At 39.7% G+C, this 18,836-nt stretch overlaps 1 protein-coding gene across 1 annotated transcript in view; it reads right to left on the bottom strand.

Moving 5' to 3' along the window:
* The window catches only part of RGSL1 (regulator of G protein signaling like 1), a gene marked incomplete at its 5' end in the record, with an annotated part of 53,648 nt that overhangs the window by 13,925 nt on the left and 20,887 nt on the right, over positions 1-18,836 (bottom strand). The window contains 4 exons of the mRNA XM_044674899.1: positions 1,729-1,855; positions 2,263-2,383; positions 3,908-4,025; positions 14,539-14,732. Of these exons, the coding sequence (XP_044530834.1) occupies positions 1,729-1,855; positions 2,263-2,383; positions 3,908-4,025; positions 14,539-14,732 (560 nt within the window). The remainder of the gene's footprint in view (positions 1-1,728; positions 1,856-2,262; positions 2,384-3,907; positions 4,026-14,538; positions 14,733-18,836) is intronic.

The raw sequence follows: 18,836 nt of genomic DNA, 5'->3' as shown, positions 1-18,836 counted from the left end.
TCTGGCAGCTAGGTGGTCTAGTGGATAGAGCACTGGACTTCAAGTCAGGAAGATCAGAGTTTGAATCCTCTCCTCAATAAGAGCTGACATTTTTCTAGTGCTTTAAGGATTACATAGTACTTTCCACACATCTCCCTTTCCCTACAAGGGCCTTGTGGAGTAGTTACTTTAAGAATTATTGTCTCCATTTTCCAGTTAGAAAAACTGAGGCTCAGAGAATTTTATATGATTTTCCTGTAGTAAGAAGAAGGCAAGATTTGAATTTGTAACTTTCCATATTCTTAGTCTAGAGCCCTTTCTGAACCACAACTACTTGTATTTACTTAACTGTGTATGTGGTACTTGCTCCCACAGTTGTGTAAGTGGAAATTTTGTATTCTTTAGACTTCATCTCCCAGAATTCTTCCCTCACCCCCAAATTCCCCTTTCCTTTCAGTTTACATGCATCTTTTACATGATCGTATATAAGTTTTGGGTAATTCCTCTCTCGGACTCTCTTTCACGTGAGTTGCTTGGGTGAGCCCTCTCCCTGTTTCTCTAGCCTTTTTAGTTTCCTTTTGCTTCAAGTTAAATAATAAATCTTATTAAATATCATACTTGGAGTATTGGATATAAATTTTAAAATCTACACAGTAGAGCATAAGGCCCTTGAGGGCAGGGGCTGTTTCATTTTGTCTATAGCATTTTTGCCATTTTTGCATTATGGCACATAAATATTGTATTGCTTGATGAATGAAGTAATGGAATCTGGAAGAAATGAATAGTTTTACAGATTTAAAAGGAGCAGTCAATGGTAGGCTACTACAGGCACCTGAAGAGATGTTTTGTGGCTTTGGAGGCTTATGATTTTGCTCCTTTCCAGAAGCCACGGGAGAAGGCTTTCAGAACCTCTAGTGAAGCTCAAAAAAGCTGAACATTGCTGCAGAATACTGACTTCTCCAGGAGAGACTCAGAACTGGCTTCCAGAGGATGCTGGGGAAGAAAAGGAATTCTGCTGTTTGGAAGCCTAGGAAAGAAAAAGCTCCTAAAATTCCCTAATTTGTTCTTCCTTCCACTGGGATGTCTTAACTTAGAGAACAATGCAGAGAACCTTCTTGTCACATACCCTAAACTGTGCCTATAGAGTGGCACAGGTGAAAATTTAGGTAGATTTGGTATGGTCCTTCAGCTTTCTCCCCTGAAAGGACTAGGGTACCTCTTATTTCCTAAGAAGTCACAGGGTTGGTGCTATAATGGAAAGATCATTCACAGACTCTGGAGATCCTCTGCCTCTTATTACCTGCTTGACCCTGGGCAAGGCACTTAATGTCTCTAGACTTTGGCTTCCTCACCTATAAAGTGAAGGAGCTCCAGCACTGGCAAACTTTTCCAAGTTTGAGTGCCCAGAGGACAAATTCAAGCTTACTGTGAGCCCCCCACCCCATTACTGGAGAGAGTTAAGGGAGGAAGTGCTTGCTTTGGACAGCTGGAAAGAGAGGCAAGGGCATGCAAAAAATGTTCTTGGGCACTGAGAAGAGGGGGAACAGAGTAGCTCCCTGAGTGTTGGCTCTGCATGGGCACCAAGTCTTCGCCAGTGCTGATGATCTCTAAGGTCCTTCCAATCTTCAAACTTTGTGACACTTAAAAGAAGACTGATCCTACACTCTGCAGAGTCTTGTAGTCCTCTAAGTGGAGCCTAGTGGTCACCACGGCAAAAGAAAAGGGTTTCTGAAGGGCAGTGGTACTTACTTTCTTTACTTTTCATTTCCTTCCTTAGAAATTCCTCAAATTGGTGCCGGCCAAGTGGTTTCTTCATTTCCCTTAGAAATTTGCAGATGCTCCTAAAAATGGCCCTAAAGTGAACCCATCCCTTTTTCTGTGGAGAGAGAGATAGAAGTACTGTGAGCAAAGGTGGTCTGCCATGGGATCTATTAGGCTGTGAGAATGGGAGCAGATTGTGGGAAGGAAAGGCAACAGAGAAACTAAACAGAATGTTTGATCTGGACGTTAGAGATCATCACTTTTCTCACCCTCCCAACTCACACCCTCATTTTACAGATAGTAAGAGCTGAGTCCTTCAGAAGTAAAATGACTTGTCCAAGATTACACAGCTAGGCAGTGGGGAAAGAAGAAGGACAAGGGAAAGGAGCCTGTCATTGAGCTCACTGATTTCTTTAGGGCTCTGGCTCTGTGGTCCTTCAGAGATGACAATCTATGAGCTTCTAGACAATAGCTGGACACCAAGGTTGAGACAAGGCCCAGTTTTATATCTTGCTCACTGACCTTCTTGATATGTAAGTGGAGGACTGCTTTTGCTCCTTTTTTAATTTTGTGTCGTGTATCCAAAGTTTCCATAGTTGGAATTTGAAAACGAGGTGGGAACATCTCTTGATAAATTTTGAACCTACCAGCAAGGGACAGAGGATATTAAACAGATTTGGAAAAATAGACTTGTCAGACACAAACCAGGGGCTCCAGGCTCCAAAGTTGTTAGAGTAACTCCTGATTGGTGAGGCAGCCTTGGCTTCAGGTGTATTTAATAGCTATCTTGTCCCTCTAAGCCTTGCATTTCTTCATCTCTGCTTTCTTGTTTTACTCTTGATTGAAGAATATCTGGGAGAATGGCATAGGAGAAGAGCCAGCTTCCATGAGCCAATAGGTAGTGCCTGAAGCCTTGAGACCTGTCATTCTTGGACAGCCTGTGTGGATCCAAGAGAGGACTAACCAGAAGACCTTGCTTTTTTGTAATCAAACCGCCTTTGGGGGCTTTTAAAAGCCCTTCACAATTTGACCCCAGATCATATTTCCAAATTTATTATACACTATTGCCCTTCATACATAATGGTCCAGGCAACCTGGCCTCTTTACTGTTCCTTATGCATAGCACTTCCATGTCCACTTTAAAGCCTTTGTAAGAGCTGACTCCCATGCACAGAATGCACTACTTCTTCCCCTTTGCCTCTTAGCCTCTAGCTTCCTTCAAGTCTCAGCTCATGGACCTTCTTCTACATGAAGTCTTTTCTGATTCCCTGGTTCTTCCTCTGTGGTTTCCCTCCCCACACCCCATCATATTCCATCTATTTTATCCATGTCTTCATGGCTCTATGCTGTCTCCCCTTTGCAATATTACTGACATAAAGCAAACCAGTGCAAGGAGAGGACTCACAAAGGAGGCTTAATGTGGGGAGACAGTGCAAATAAGGTGGCTTTTGATCACTATTTTCCCTTTACATTCCTATTTAGGTGTTCTGCTTAGGATTTGGTTTCCTTAGCACTACTAAAAGAACATGTCAATTGTCTGCTCCTTCCCTGACACCAAAACATCTCTCTCTAACCAACTTCTTTTTAGAATGGAAGTTTCTTGAAGGCAGGAATTATCTTGCTCTTAAATTTTGTATTCCTAGCTCTTAGCACTGTTGCCTGATAAAGTGCTTAATAAATGTGGATTAATTAATTCAGATGTGTCTTTTCTGTCTGGGTCTTCTCACTTCTTTTTTGTCTTGAAACAGCTTTATTCAGAGCATGAGCATATTCAAATGTGGGTATATATGTACACATGTACATATATGTGTGCGCATATCAATCAACTCACCTATTCATTTGTCAGGACATGCCCTCTCTCTTTGCTCTGGATTGTTCTATTATCTTTGCTAAACTATCTCAAGATCTGTAATGAGTGACCTGTGAAAATGTGTATAGAAACCTAATATCTGAGATGCATATTCTGTGGCCACTTTAATCCTCTGAGAAAAGAGACTGGCACCAAGATAAATGATCAAAGAAGGATCTGGGAAATTTTTGACCTGTCCTCCAAGAGTCAAAGACAATGGGAAATAACTCGGTAATGGGAATAGGTTTCTATGACCTTTTGACTTCATGAAGCTAACAAGTATTATATAAACTCATCCCTTCAGCCCATGTTACTTACCATCTATCTTCTAGGCATCTTAGGATATGGTTCTGGGCCTGGACTAATAATGTCAAAGGAACACGACGCATATGAGAAATTTCTCTGAGGAGAGGGGCAGTACATTGTAGCATATCCTCTGTAAAGAACAAAAGGAGAAAGAGAGAAAAGCACATTCTTCATGGCTAAATGCTGTAGTTTGCTTTCTCATGCAAGACTTCCTTTCCTTGACCTTCACCTTCCACCCAGATCCAACGAATCCTTTTTTCTGAATCCCTTCAACATTCACTCGATTTTTTTTTCCTTTTGAGGGGAAGAAAGGTATGGGAAATTCAGGGCCCAAGATTTCAACAATGTAAGGAAAAGCACTTCATAGATGGAGATCAGAAATTTTTCTGTAACTTATGATATCTTACATGCTGGAGACACTGAAAAGCTAAGCAACTTGGTCTTTCTGATAGCTGGACTCTTCTCGTCCCTTCCTCCCCCATTCTCTGTTTTGTGTTCTGTGGTTTCAGTTATCTTCAGTCATTCCAGGAAAGGAGGGGAACAGGAAGAGGCTGATGCTGAATGAGGAGGGGGAGGGCACATAGATGAAGGAAATATGGAGGCTGGGACTTGAAAGAACAGATGGAAGATAGACACACAAGGTGGATGGAATGGGTCAACAGTCTCCTCTTTCTTTGCTGGATGTTCACCCTTGATCTGACTATAGAAGGGGTGTCCCCATTTCATTTCTTCTGCTTTCAGTTGGAGGGTTTTTAAGGGAGTCTTTTGGGGTGGGTTTGAAAGCCATGGAGCAGAGCTAAGCTGAGCTGAGGGACAGGAGTAGGATGAGACAGAGCATAGTATTATATACAGTTAACACAGGTGTTAAAAAGTAAAAGTGGGAACTGTCCATGGTTTTAAGTATCCACTGGAGGTCTTGGAATGTATCCCTCATGAGTAAAGAGGGCTACTATTTAGTACTCTATAATAATGTACAATGTACTTTATTGCTATTTTATTTAATGTTAAGAATGTCTTACTTTGTATTTATGAATGAAACGTTATTATAGAAAAGAAAATCACACTACATATGGACACCAGGTACAGTGATCCCTTACCTATCACAGGAGTTATGATCCAAAGACCCCCTCCATAGGGGAAAATCCATGAAGTAGTGGCATTATATTTATTTTATTATTTATATTGATTTTAGGGCTTTATCAACCCTTCCCACTCTTCTATAGACCTTTTCCACACTCTTAGTAACCTTTCCCACTCTCTTATAAACACTGAGCCAGTCAGTGCCCAGGATACAGAACATAGTGCCATAGCTGGTTGCCTTTCATTCCATCAGTCAATACAGAAACTCCTACTTTGTGCTTAGCCTTGTACAATCTCATGTTGGCAAACTTCCTCACACATCTTTATCCAATCTTCCAATATAGGCTAAATTTCCCTCTCTTCTATAATCAAGACATCTATCTTTTTGGAAGTATGTGCTTTTCCTCTTTTCCTCTCTTCTTCCCACCCATCTGACTAGATAAACATATGTCCTCTTTGTTCCAATTATTCCTTCAACTCAGAGACATATGTTATCGTGCAAAGGATATATATCAGGCTATATCTCTTGTTTGGACAAAAACAACTAACTACTTAGCACTTATATTGAATATAATTTGAATTATCTAGAATACATTTTTCTAGATAGCCATATTTTCCATATGGTTCACCACTCTGAGCACTATATATTCATATGTTTAATTACTCAATACATATAAGCACTTACTATGTACAACAGTATGCTAGATATTGACAATATGAAGCTACTAAAAATATGAGGCTATCTTAATAAGCTTTCTAGATAGAAATTTTTCTAGAAATAGATTATAATTTTCTCCAATTACTTGAAATAGACTATGCCATACAGAATTTAGCTTCAGCTCTACTCAGGTGTATAGGACTCAGAATTATCATCGTGAACATTAATCATTATATTTTGCTATAATCTAGTAATGCCCTCAAAGCCTAATGAGTTGTGTGGCCCTGGTTGCCCTCTAAAGTTAAGTGGACACACTTATCGGATTGGCAAAGTTAAACAAAGGAAGAAAACAACAAAAGCTGTGGGAGCTATGAGAAAACAGGTACATTAATGCACTCTTGCAACTATGAATTGAACCAGCCACTCTGGAAAGCAATTTGGAGCTATGCTCTTAAAGCTATTAAACTTCATAACCTTTGGTCCCTCAATATCTCTGCTGTGTCTATACCACCAAATAGATCAAAGAAAGAAAGGAGCCACCTGTACACAATATTTATAGCAGCTCTTTCGTGGTGGCAAAGAACTAGAATTTGAGATGATGCTTATTGATTGGGGAATGGCTGAACAAGTTATGGTATGCAGTGCAATGGAATCCCATTTTGCTTTAAGAAATGATGGAAGGGGTAGCTGGGTAGATCAGTGGATTGAGAGCCAAGCCTAGAGATGGCAGGTCCTAGATTCAAATCTGGCCTCAGACATTTCCCAGCTGTGTGAACCTGGGCAAGTCACTTGACCCCCCCATTGCCTACCCTTACCACTCTTCTGCCTTGGAGCCAATACACAGTATTGACTCCGAGATGGAAGGTAAGGGTTTCAAAAAAAAGAAATGATGGAGAGGACTTCAGTGAAACTTAGGAAGACTTGCATGTATCAGTTGTTTCAGAGAAACCTGGGAAAAGTTGTATGAACTGACATAGAATTAAATGAGTTGAACCAAGACAATGGTTTATACAAAAAGAGCAATATTGTAAAGACATACAACTTTGATCAGTTCCAAAGGATTCATGATGAAACATGTGACTCAACCCCAGATAATAAAGAGAGATAATGAACTCAGAATGTAGACTGAGGCATAGGTTTTTTTGGACATAGCTAATTTGGGAATTAGTTTTACTTGCAGGGGAGATTGCATTCATAGCACAAAAGCTACTAATTGTGATAAGGTGGTAGAATTTCAGTCATTATGACAGATTGATGGGGGATATTTTAAATCAGTAAGATTCTTAGTGCATCACACCACAAACATCTCTACCTACTCACTTTCAAGAAGTTGTTCCCCTAATAGGGGCTACTCTCAGCACCATGACTATGAGGTTTGTATAGATATTTAAGGATTTTGAGAAGTAATCACTAACTATGGGAAATTATGCTCATTAAAACCATGCTTCTCTTTGGCATAGTCAAGTATTTAAAGAGCTCAGGTTCAGAACAATCTAGATTTCCTAGCCTTATAAAATACGTAGTTGTATTATATAGCGTAAACATGTCTTTGTATGTTTCTATTAGTATGCAAGAGAACAGTTGAAGGAGCAGTGTGTTACATTTGCATTCCCTCTTCTCCTTAGGTATTTTGTGTGCTGTGGTTATACTTGGAATTTCCCCTGGTTGGGGAGGAGGAGGGAAGCATTTTCTCTATATAGGTAAATTGATGATGCTAAGATAATTCTGAGACATTCCAGAGCCTCTCTCTGACTAAGACTAAGACTCTGTACTTCTGAACCATGGACGGCCTCTTTTTCCTCTTATGGTTCTGTAGGACCAGGCACAGATTGCCCACCAGGCAATGTTGATGAGAGTACTGGTGTCACATGAACTAGCCCTTTTATGTCACCTTGGCTCTTCCAGTAAATAACATAAGCAGCTGCAGCCCCAATCTTGTCTGAGCCTGATAACCTCCTTGATCAGTGAGAACTACACCTAAACATTAAGCTCAGGCATTCATGGCAGGTAAGGCACAGGAAGTTTTTTGAAAATGAATATGCTAATTATCTTAATTTTCATAAATTATCCAACTATGTAGATGATGTATGAGACTGACTCCAATTACTTAGGATCCCTAGTGACTTGGAAAAATTGATTGTCCTAGAACCTTGTTGGCGAAGCTGTGGCACAGGTGCACAGCTGGCACTCAGGGAGCTGCTGTTCCCCCTCTTCCTAGAATCCAGAGGACATTTTTGCATGCCCCAACCCCACCTGTCTAGCAGCCCAAAGCAAGTGCTTTTTCCCTCAACTCTCTTCATTGATGCAGGGGCTCACAGACAGCTTGAATTTGCCCTCTGGGCACTCTAATTGGGAAAAGGTTTGTCAACCCTGCCCTAGAACAACCTGGCTGAAGCATGGAAATCAATTTTTGCAGTCTTATGATACTTGGCTGGACTTGGGTCCCATTAGCTAGTAGCTCATTCCGTACAAGTTCTCATGGTTTCTGGGATGAGATAACTAAGTGTCTTTGCATTTATGAGTCCCACAAAAATGTTTTGTTCAGCATATTCTCTATCCTGGTCTTCTGAACTGTTTACTGTCATCATAATTTTGATAGACACCTCCTGGTGCAGGCTCTGTGCTTTATTGTATTCCAAAGCCTGAGAACTTATCTCACCATTTGCTTATCATGCTAAAGAAAATGTTATACTCCAAAATGTGTACTGAAGAATCTTTGTTCTTATTGGTATCTCCTTGTATGTGGCAATCCATCACCACTCCCCAGTACCACCCCGATTCTGGGAATTCTCTGTCCATATCATGTCCCAATCCCTCCCTGGATCAGCCTCTTCCAGCCCTTTTTCCTGTTTCTCATTGTTAGAATTATAAATGCAACTTCTTTGCTCACTCATAACTTGAGCTTTTTGGCATTAGGCTAATTTGCTCTACATGTGCATGTTGGTCTTTACTTAATAAAGAGCATTCTTAATTTTATAGGCATTGTATCTCTCAGGTTTGCCTTCTGATCTGGGAAAGAGGTACTCTTTGCTTGGCACAGTACTCCTTGGGTTTGCTCCCTCTTGGGGGAAGAGAGACCTAAGTTCTATAGAGGTCATGCCATAGTTTCCAGCTTTAATGAATATCAAAATTAGAAGGAGTCATTATCTATTTCCCTCATGGAAGAGAGGAGACTGTTGGCAGTTTATAGATGCTATAATGGAGAGTTCTTAGTGGGGAGGAGTTCAGTATCCATATTTGAGTAATATGTTAGGAATACAACAAAGCAGTTGACTACTAGAAGCCTATAATGATGAAGTTTGATGTGTCTGGGAGCTGAGGAGAGGCAATATTAATAGAAATAACAAAATGTTGAATGAGAAACTAAAAGATGATTAGTGAGGTATTTGGTACCTATAAACCTGGCCAGAATTGCACATCAATTCAGTTAAGTGACCAAGTGGGAAGAAGAATGCTCAGAAAGGAATTGGGGGCACGAAGAAAAAAACAATGAGGGGGTAGGAGAGTTTGAAATCTGTGCAATTGTGGAATGAGTAGAGGTCTAAGGTCTTTTTCCTTCTATTATCATATACCTGAACACTCAACTGTACAAAAGAACCTCCTCATAGGAAAGAATTTCTGAGGAAATTTCTGAGAAAAATAAACTAACCAGAAATGAAGAGGGAATGTTAAATAGAGAGAAAGTCCTATTGAACCTAATAATTGCTGATCAACTTGCCACCACTAGGTAAATGAACATAAGAACCCTGAAAGTGGCATCAACTCCCACTCCCAAACCATCTGTTTTACTTCTGGTTCAGCCTTCACAGTCATCATTACAGGGTTATCAGCTTTTATGAAGAAGGGGCTACCAATTTCTACCCACCGAGACAGTGAGATTGCTCAGTTGGTAGAACATTGGGCCTGGAGTCAGGAAGAACTGAGTTCAAATCCAACATCAGACATCTACTAGCTGTGTGTGACTCTGGAAAGGTCATTTAACCTTTGTTTGCATTCGTCTACAAGAGAAGGAAATGGCAAAGTACTACAGTATCTTTGCTAAGAAAACCACCTGGACAACATTGGAATGATCTCGTCCATCGGGTCATGAAGATTTAGAAATGACTCAATGACAAAACAACATTCCCACCAATTATCAACCACCACTCAGAGTGCAGGTCACCCAACCTAGCTGAAGTAATAAAGCACCACGAGGCCATCAGTTCAACCACCGTCATTTCTCCTCTAACCTCAAAGGAAAACAGCCCCAAACTGAACCCAAGAACCTTTAGAAAAGAAATTTTTCCAGCTCAGTGCCCACAGCTATCATCAGAGGGAAAAGCCTCTGTGAATTTGTTTCTGATAACTGCTCCTTTTAGTATTATATTAATTTCTATTGAAAATCTAGGGAAAAAGTCTCCATAATGAAAGTTCTCAGAATTGTTGAATAGTTCAACATTAGGAATTGATATGATTTTATTAACAGAAATGACATTAAAAAGAATCATTGCTATTATCTTTGCTGTCTCACCCTTTAAAACCCATTGGACGTTTCCATCTGACATGAAGCTTGAAAGTTTCCATATGTGTTTTCTCTCCAATTAAAACATGAGCTCTTTGCAAGCAGTCTGTGTTAGTTTTCCATTTGTATTCCCAACACTTAGTACAATGCTTTTGCACATAGTAAGTACTTGATAAATGCTTCTTTCATTCATTCAGAACTAGGATTTGAATTTAAGTTCTCTGCCTCTAAATTCAAAGCTCTTTTTATTACACTGCCCTTCCTGCTCTGCTACCTTTCAGGAAGCAATTATAACCTTCTTAGAATTAGGGTTATTATTAGGGAGGGGTGGAAGACAGAATTTTGGACATGGTTCAGATATTAGGGATCTATCTGTTTTTGCCTTTCAGGGTAGGTAATGTGCCTTTCAACCTTGCAAAATTTGATTTATGAGCACGTGGCAGATCTTGGTAAATATGATGAGTGACAAAATTTTGATATTTCTTTGTTATGATCAAAAACATTACACAGATTCAAGACATGCTCACTTAGTTGAACCATAATGTACTTTCCACCAGCCAGATAGTGTTGCTGAGATTTGTGCTTTGTCTAGGGGATTTGGAATGAAGTTATTAACAAGCCGAAGAAACACAAGATTGGCCAACAGGAGTAAAGGTGCTAGAATGTTTCCTAGGAATGTAAAACTTTTCATAGACATTTCTTCCAGAATACCAAAGACTAATATGAATGCCAAAGAGAGTTGTGGAAAAGGAGAAGCCATAGAAGCCATTTCTTCCGCTGAAGACAGACTTCATGATTATGCTCTTTCCTTGATATCCAAAACCAACTTTCCTACTTTCTCTTTCTTTTGAGAACAAATGAAAGCAGGCGACTCAGAGGACACCTACTAGAGCAACCTTAGATTCAACATTTGTTGGGAAAGTAGTATGGGTCAGAGACTAAGAACATATGCTTCTCAGTCAAATATTATTCCTTAGTTGACTTTTTCAGAAAGAAATTATATTATTATGGACTAAGAAAGGCTAGTTCTCCAGGGTAATTTTGGAGACTTGGAGATATCATTTAGATGGAATTTATTCCAAGGACTTTTTCCCTCTGGGAAATTCATGTGCCTAGAACCAGAAACATACTAAAAGAGGGACAACTAGGTGGCTCAGAGGATTAAGAACCAGGCCTAAAGATTGAAGGTCCTTAGGTTCAAATCTGGCTTCATATACTTTTTAGCTGTATGACTCTGGGCAAGTCACTAAACCCTATTGCCTCGCCTTGTGGTAGCATGTGTGCCAGAGGGAATACTCGGAGCCCTTTCTGTGGGCACACATTATGTTGCCCCCAGTACAGAGTTAACCAGAGTCATTAGTAGAAAGCCAGAGGGACACTGGGCTGGGCTGCTCCCCTCCCCCTCTCCACACGAGCCTGAGGATGCCCGTCTAAAAGATTTGCCATCATTGGTCTAATCTTTACCTCTCTTCTGTCCTGGAACCAATACACAGTACTGATTCTAAAGAGAAAGTAAGGGTTTAAAATAAATTTAAAAAAAAGAAACACCCTAAAAGCTTTATTTTGAAGTCTAGAACCTGAAGAGAAAGAGGTTCACATGATGCCTCTGATTTTGGATTTGATTCATGTATGTGTAGTGAGTGAAGATTCAGAAATATTTCAATTTAAGTCCCATCTCTGACACATACTAGAGGATTTCCTTTTTGGACTAGATCTCTGACTTCATCATTGTGGTGTAAGAGTTTCAATTTAGGTTTTTATGTGAATATGAAAGTTCTAAAGTAATATTATGGTTGCTGATTTTAAAATATTATAGCTTTAAGTCAAAATGACTTAGCAGCTTTATTTACCAAAAGGTGGAAAGAGTGAAAGTGGAAAAATGTAGATAAAGTGACAGAAATAAGTGCCTGGTTACAAATACCCTAAGTTTAATCCTAATGACTCCAGACTGCAAATGTAAATTGGAAAATGAATCTCATCGGACTCCAAAATCCTAATTAGGAAGCCAAAATCAGAAGAGCCAGAAGATGCTGAAGAATCTGCTGAGAACCTTCAATGCACATGAGGCTAAGACCACCAAGAATCTCATCAGAACTCACACTGAAGGGAGTGTCCCACCAAAGTACCAATAAGCAGAGAGGGTCTTCTCATTGAAGAACCAAGGAAGGAATCACTCCACTCACCACCTACTACCTCAAGCAGATGCAGGATCCAGGGGAAAGATCTTCTCCAAGCCAGGACAGGAATGAATCTCTGGAACCAATATCTCCAGAAGGCAGGAAAGGAAAGCCAGCTACTCACCCAGCAAGCCAATGCAGGATCCAGGGAAAAAGTCTCCTCCTCCAGTCTGGCTCACGAAGGCAGAGTAAATGACTGAATCCTCAAGCTGGCCTTTTTAAAGCAGTTTTTTGACATCACTTCCTGTCACTCCCCCACTTTACAGGAACCAATCATAATCTTTCAATTTGACTAGCACTGCCCAAGGGGGGTGGGGCAGGCAGTGACCTTTGGAAGTATGAGCTTACCCCAGTAAGTAACTTGTGAACTCTCTTACTTACTGTCAAGTAGGGGTACTTTAAGTGCTTGATTTGTTTAGCTAAAAATAGACAAGGGGAGAGTTAATCCTATCTTCACAGTAGGGACCTGGAAACTTCCTCTATCATGCTCTGGACCATGGGCAAATCTCTCAGCCTCTCAGAATTCCAAGCATCTTTCTAAGATGATATGTTATAGATGAGTTGTTCATTTGTATTAGGAAAAGGTGCTTCGATAGCAGAAATGCAATATTGCAGAGATGACATTACAAATCAAGATTATTCCCCAATTATTCACCACTCCACCTCACAATGTACTTAGCAAGCTCAACAAATACCAGTCCCTGTGAATCAGAAAAGCAACCCTCTATAGAGTATCTAAGTCTCAGCAAACATTAGGTCCAGCATGACAACAGAAGTGTCAATAAGGAAGTCTGACAAAGTACAAACATTCCATTGAAAGATTTCAAAGAATAGATCCTACTGGATCATATTCTGATATCTAGGTTCCCTTGGGTTCTATTCACCTGGATCAGGGGAGTCAGGGATATTTACTATTTCTTGGTCACTGAACCTTGTGATCAGCCAGAACTACATTTAATCCTGAAAATGTTGCACATTTTATGCCTCAAACAGGCATGTTTTTCTGAAATTCCAAGGCAAGATAAACAACTATTTTGTATACTGATGGAATTGAGAGATTTAGAGAAAGTTTGGGAAGATTCTGAACTGCTGTCAGAAGCAGAGGATGTCATAGGATAAAGGATTCTGAGCTTGAGGGGACTCAGAGGCCATCTTGTCCAACCCCTCCATTTTATAGTTAAGAAACTAAAAGCCAAGGAGTGAATGAACTGCTGCAAAGGGCCAATTCCTATTCAAGGAAAACTGGAGAGTGACTAGTAAAGTGGAGGTGGGGTTTGAGGTAGAGTTTTTAAAATTATCACTGTTACAGCCTGGAGGATCTCACATGGGAAGTAGTTGATGAAGTCCATGCCATTTTTCCTGGTTGTACTTCACAAAATTTTGATATATGTGAGGGAAGGAGATCATAGGAAAGAATACCATGATTAAGAAGAGTAGCAGAACCAGCAGCAGCAGCAGTACCATAGTTAGGGAAGGCATGATTGTTGTAGCTGATCTACAATATTATGCTACCATTGGCATAGTTAAAGAGAAAGAAGAGCAGTGGCTGCTTTTTGTGGATTATTCTCTTTTTGGAAAATTTCATTTTTTTGTGAAGTGGGTTCAGGAAGGATATGGTTGGATTATCTGGGCTATCTAGGAAACTTCCCTGATGTCAGCATATCTCTGAGTATTTTAATATGTTAACTGGTGGGAAGATGGCTAGAACAGCTGTGTATTGAGTCTGCATTCCCTCTACTTGTATAGTGTCTCGTATTCTCAGCACTTCTCAGTAAAAGGGATCAGTTTTCTTATATGGTTGAGTCTTTTAGGATAAAGAAATTCAGAGGTAGCTGAAGTTGCAACTGGCCAAAAAGCTCTCTGAGCCTGTCCCTAAAACCCTTGGATTATGTTTAAGAGAGCCACCATATTAAGCTAAAGTTCCTTTGCTTGACATTTGATGACTTTTTACCACTTGCTTCTTCTCCCTATCTGATGCCCCTCTCAAATTGCATCTCTCAATACCCTAACCCCTTCCCATAAACCCAGTGATACATGGTGATAGTTTATATCTGTGATCAACAGGCATTTTCCTTTCCTGGACTTCCTTATAGACTTTAAGAGATATATAACTTGGATCATAAGCCCCTCTTGCAGAATTCAAAAATAAAATATATTGGCAGATCCCTATACTCTAGGAAATTTGGAGAGAGGCTTATGAGTTGGGAGCTGGTTTGGGATTTCATACCAACAATAGATTTGTTACGGAAGAAATTCTTGAATATGGTGTCAGCAAGAGTTCTCTGTACTTTTTCATTGGTTTCACTGCAGACCCTCTGCATAGCCACTATGAAATTCAGCAGATTCTCAGCTCTGTTTATTCTAAGGAACTCCTTGAAGAACTCTAAGTGGACAGGGTGATGGATGACTTCCATTATATTCCTGTAAGACAAGAAGAAAGCAGTTATGGAAGATATAATAATTTTTTCAATGGGGGCATAGGTTTTCATGGCATAACAGATAGAACACTGGATTTGGAGTCAGAGAACCAAAATTCAGCTCCTGCCTGGGTCATTTACCATCAGTGTAACTTTTGACAAGTTACATAAATTTCTAAAGTTTCTTTTTCCCTCCCCATGCAAATAAAGAGTTAATGTCTAAGGTCCCTTTTAGTTCTAAATTATATGATCCTTTTATTAGTGGGAGAGTGAGGTAGGGACAGTAATGGAAGGCTTGAGGGATCTTTAGGCAACAAATTAAGATTATCAAGGAAGAGCAAACACAAATTATAGTTTTCTACATGGAAAAAATAGAGTTTGTGCATCTTTCTCAAGATTGTTTAATCAATTAGGAACCTCAGGGAGGGAGAAGAGTACTGGTGGTAAGTTTTCAAGAAAAATTTCCCTTTTATTCTGTAACTACAACCTCCCCCTCCTAAAACAATTGACAAACTTTTTTTAAAACCCTTACTTTCTTTCTTAGAATCAATACTATGTATTGGTTCCAAGTTCCAAGGCAGAAGAGTGGTAAGGACTAGGCAATGGAGGTTAAGAGACTTGCCCAGGGTAACATGGCTAGGCAGTGTCTCAGGCTAGATTTGAATCTAGGACCTTCCTTCCATCTCTAGTCCTGGCTCTCAATCCACTGAGCTACCCAGCTGTCCCAACAATTGGCAATCTTGAAGGAGAAGAGTCTATATTTGTTATCTGATGAATGCAGGAAAGGGTGAAAGTGGACCAACAAGGATTATAAGAAGTTCAAATGGCAAAGGATAGAGCTAGATGGCCTTTTTTTAAAAAGGTCCTTCCAGCTCCACTATTCTCTGATTCTCTGAATGTCTCATAAGAAAATAAGAAAAAAATAAGAAAAAATATGAAGGGAAGTGAAGCTAGAATTAGGGTTGGGAGTAAGAAAAGTAGTGTCTAAAATGGGGGAAAAGGAAGTAGACATGAATGAATCTCAGGAATCAATTGCATTACAAGAGAAGAAGAAAATATTTGGTGAATAAACCAATTCAGATGGACTGGGACTAGTTTTTGTGAGACTTGACATCACAAGAGAAAGGGAACCTAGAATACAGATGTAGAGTATGATGTCTGTCATCACTACCATCAATAACAGACATTTATTGAGCAGCTTCTGCAGGAAAGCATAGTACACTATGCTGTTGTGTGTGATTTTCTTTTTTGGGCTAGATCTCTGGCTTAATCAATTTAGGGGACTCCTGATGTAGAAACTTCCTTTACCAATATACCATAGCAACTTCATTGGTAACATGTTGTCTTCAAGAGTTGTCTATGACACAGAGAAGTTGAGTTTTGCCCAGAGTCACATAGCTAGCATTTGCCAGATGCAGGACTACAGTCTAGTTTTTCCAGTCTCCAAGGAAAGTATATATACACATATAAAGCTTTGGGCCACTTTGTGTGTGTGTGTGTGTGTGTGTGTGTGTGTGTGTGTGTATGCATGTTCTTATCTGAAGGGGAGACCAGGAAATAAGCATAAAATGATTTCTAATTAAAAATATAATGTAGTATCTACAAAGCACCAAATGAATGAGTACAGATAGTTCCAGAAGAGTTTGGAGGAGGAAGAAATCACAGAACATTAGGGCAATCAAAGAAAGTTTCATGGAGGAATTAAGACTTGAACTGGGTCTTGAAGAATTGATAACATGGAATATTACAACTGTAGAAGGCCCTCACAAGCCATCTAGCCCAATCCACTTTAGAAAAAGAATCCACTCATAGTAGCTTCAATGTATGATCATCTGGATTCCACTAAAAGAACTCCAATGATGGAAAAATGCACTACATCCTAATGTTCACACCGCTTTCAAACTGTGCTAATTGTTAGGAAGTTTTCTCTTAAAATAGACCTCTTGCAATTTTCACTGATTACTACTATTTCTGCAGAACAATTTTTCATGTGACAGTTTACCTTGTTAACTTTTCTACAGGATACACATCCCTACTTCCTTCAATTAATCTTTGAATATCATGGATCACCATTTTCTGGAGGTATACAAATTTGTCAGTTTGCTTCCTAGAACTTGGCAAAAATAATTGAATCCAGGACTCTAAGTGTGGTCTGGCCAAGGCAGTATAGGTGTAATTTAGATAAGCTGAATAGAAAGAAAGGCCTTGCAGGCAAGGAGAAAAACAAATATAGAAGCAGAAATGCAATGCTCATTTGGAGAACAGTGAATAAATCAATGAGACTAGGGAAGAGAAGTATTAGATTGGGTTGGAGAGATATGACTAAATCCAGATTATTGGGAACTGTGCTCCAGACTAGGAAGTTTGGACTTTATTTTGTAGACAGATAGGAAACCACTGAAGGTTTAGAAAGATTTCTTGTACAATAGAAACATTTTGGGAAGATTATCCACAGAAATGAAAGTGAGGACTTTGGAAGAGAAAGGAAGATATTTAAAGTGAACTAAGATGATGTCCTTGAATGGGATTTGGTTTTTCTGGACTATGATTTAAGGCATTAAAATGAAGAATGTTTGACAATGAAATCATAGGGTGGAAAGAACACAAGATTTAGAAGTCAAAGGACCTGAGTTTGAATCTTGGCTTCTCTACTTTTTGACCTTAGGAAGTCCCTTATGCTCTCTGGCCCTCAACTTCCTCATCTCAGAAATAATCAAATTGGCCTAGATGATCTCTAAAATTCTCCCAAATATCAATCTATGATCCTCATTTATAATTGCATAACTAAATCTGATGAAGTCCAGAAAAATGAAAGTATTTCCTTGGAGACTTGATTAGATCAATATATGTTTTAAAATGGTAATGTCATGGACAAGGAGAAATGGCTCATATACAACTTCTAAACCTGATTAGATACCATGAAAAAGGACAGTTCTCTCTCTCTCTCTCTCTCTCTCTCTGTCACACACACACACACACACACACACACACACACACACACACACACACCACACACACATACATTCTCCCTTACATACTTTCTCTCTCTCAAGAAGAGAATAGAGGGGGCAGCTGGGTAGCTCAGTGGAGTGAGAGTCAGGCCTAGAGACAGGAGGTCCTAGGTTCAAACCCGGCCTCAGCCACTTCCCAGCTGTGTGACCCTGGGCAAGTCACTTGACCCCCATTGCCCACCCTTACCAATCTTCCACCTATGAGACAATACACCGAAGTACAAGGGTTAAAAAAAAAACAACAACAAAACAAAACAAAAAAAAAGAAGAGAATAGAGATTAAATTCTTTGCTTCAAACTTCAATATAAAACACACAGAGAGTGACTGATAAACCAATGAACTTAATAGTTTAAATGCTCAGGTGTAAATGAGATATCACCAGAACTTAGACTTTATATTATTTATTAAGTTTGCTAGTAGGGGTTGGCAGCTAATATAGATTCTAAAGACACAAGATGAAACACAGAAGTGAAGACATATAACTCAGGACTAGGTTCAGAACAAACAAAAAAAGAATAGTGTTAGGGAGAGCTAAAGCACCTAATGGGCTAAGGTGTTTGAAAAGTCCTAAGGACAACAGAAAGGACTTATGGGGGTGGGGGAAGCTATGTTGTAATGGAGAACAAAGGAGGAACAGCCTCAGTGTTCAGAGCCTGTGAAAGACCATTTCCTCCTTTTTTTAAAGAAGTAGTTTCCCAATGGCAGCAAGGTGGTACAATGGAGAGTTCTGAGCCTGGAGTTAGGAAGACCTTTAGGTAGGTCACATTTCAATTCAAATAGTTACTAGCTATGTGACCCTGGGCTAGTCACTTGGTCTCTGGCTACAACAGTTTTCTAACCTGTGAAATTGGGATAACAATAGCTCCTATTTCCCAGGGTTGTTGTGAACATCAAATGAGTTAATGTTTGTAAAGCAGCTACATAGCCCACTGCCTGGCTGCAGTAGATAATAAGTGCTTGTCTCCTCCTCTTTCTGTGAACTGAGTTGGGCACAAGCTGAATCAACAGACTAAGACTTTATGGACCTATGCCTCTGAGTTACACTATCCCCACCCACCCCCCTATCCCTACCAAAGACAAACAGGGCTCCTACCAG

This window comes from Gracilinanus agilis, chromosome 4 (genome assembly GCF_016433145.1).
Source record: "Gracilinanus agilis isolate LMUSP501 chromosome 4, AgileGrace, whole genome shotgun sequence".
Taxonomy (NCBI): Eukaryota; Metazoa; Chordata; class Mammalia; order Didelphimorphia; family Didelphidae; genus Gracilinanus; species Gracilinanus agilis.
This window is presented reverse-complemented; position numbering and strand designations above follow the sequence as displayed.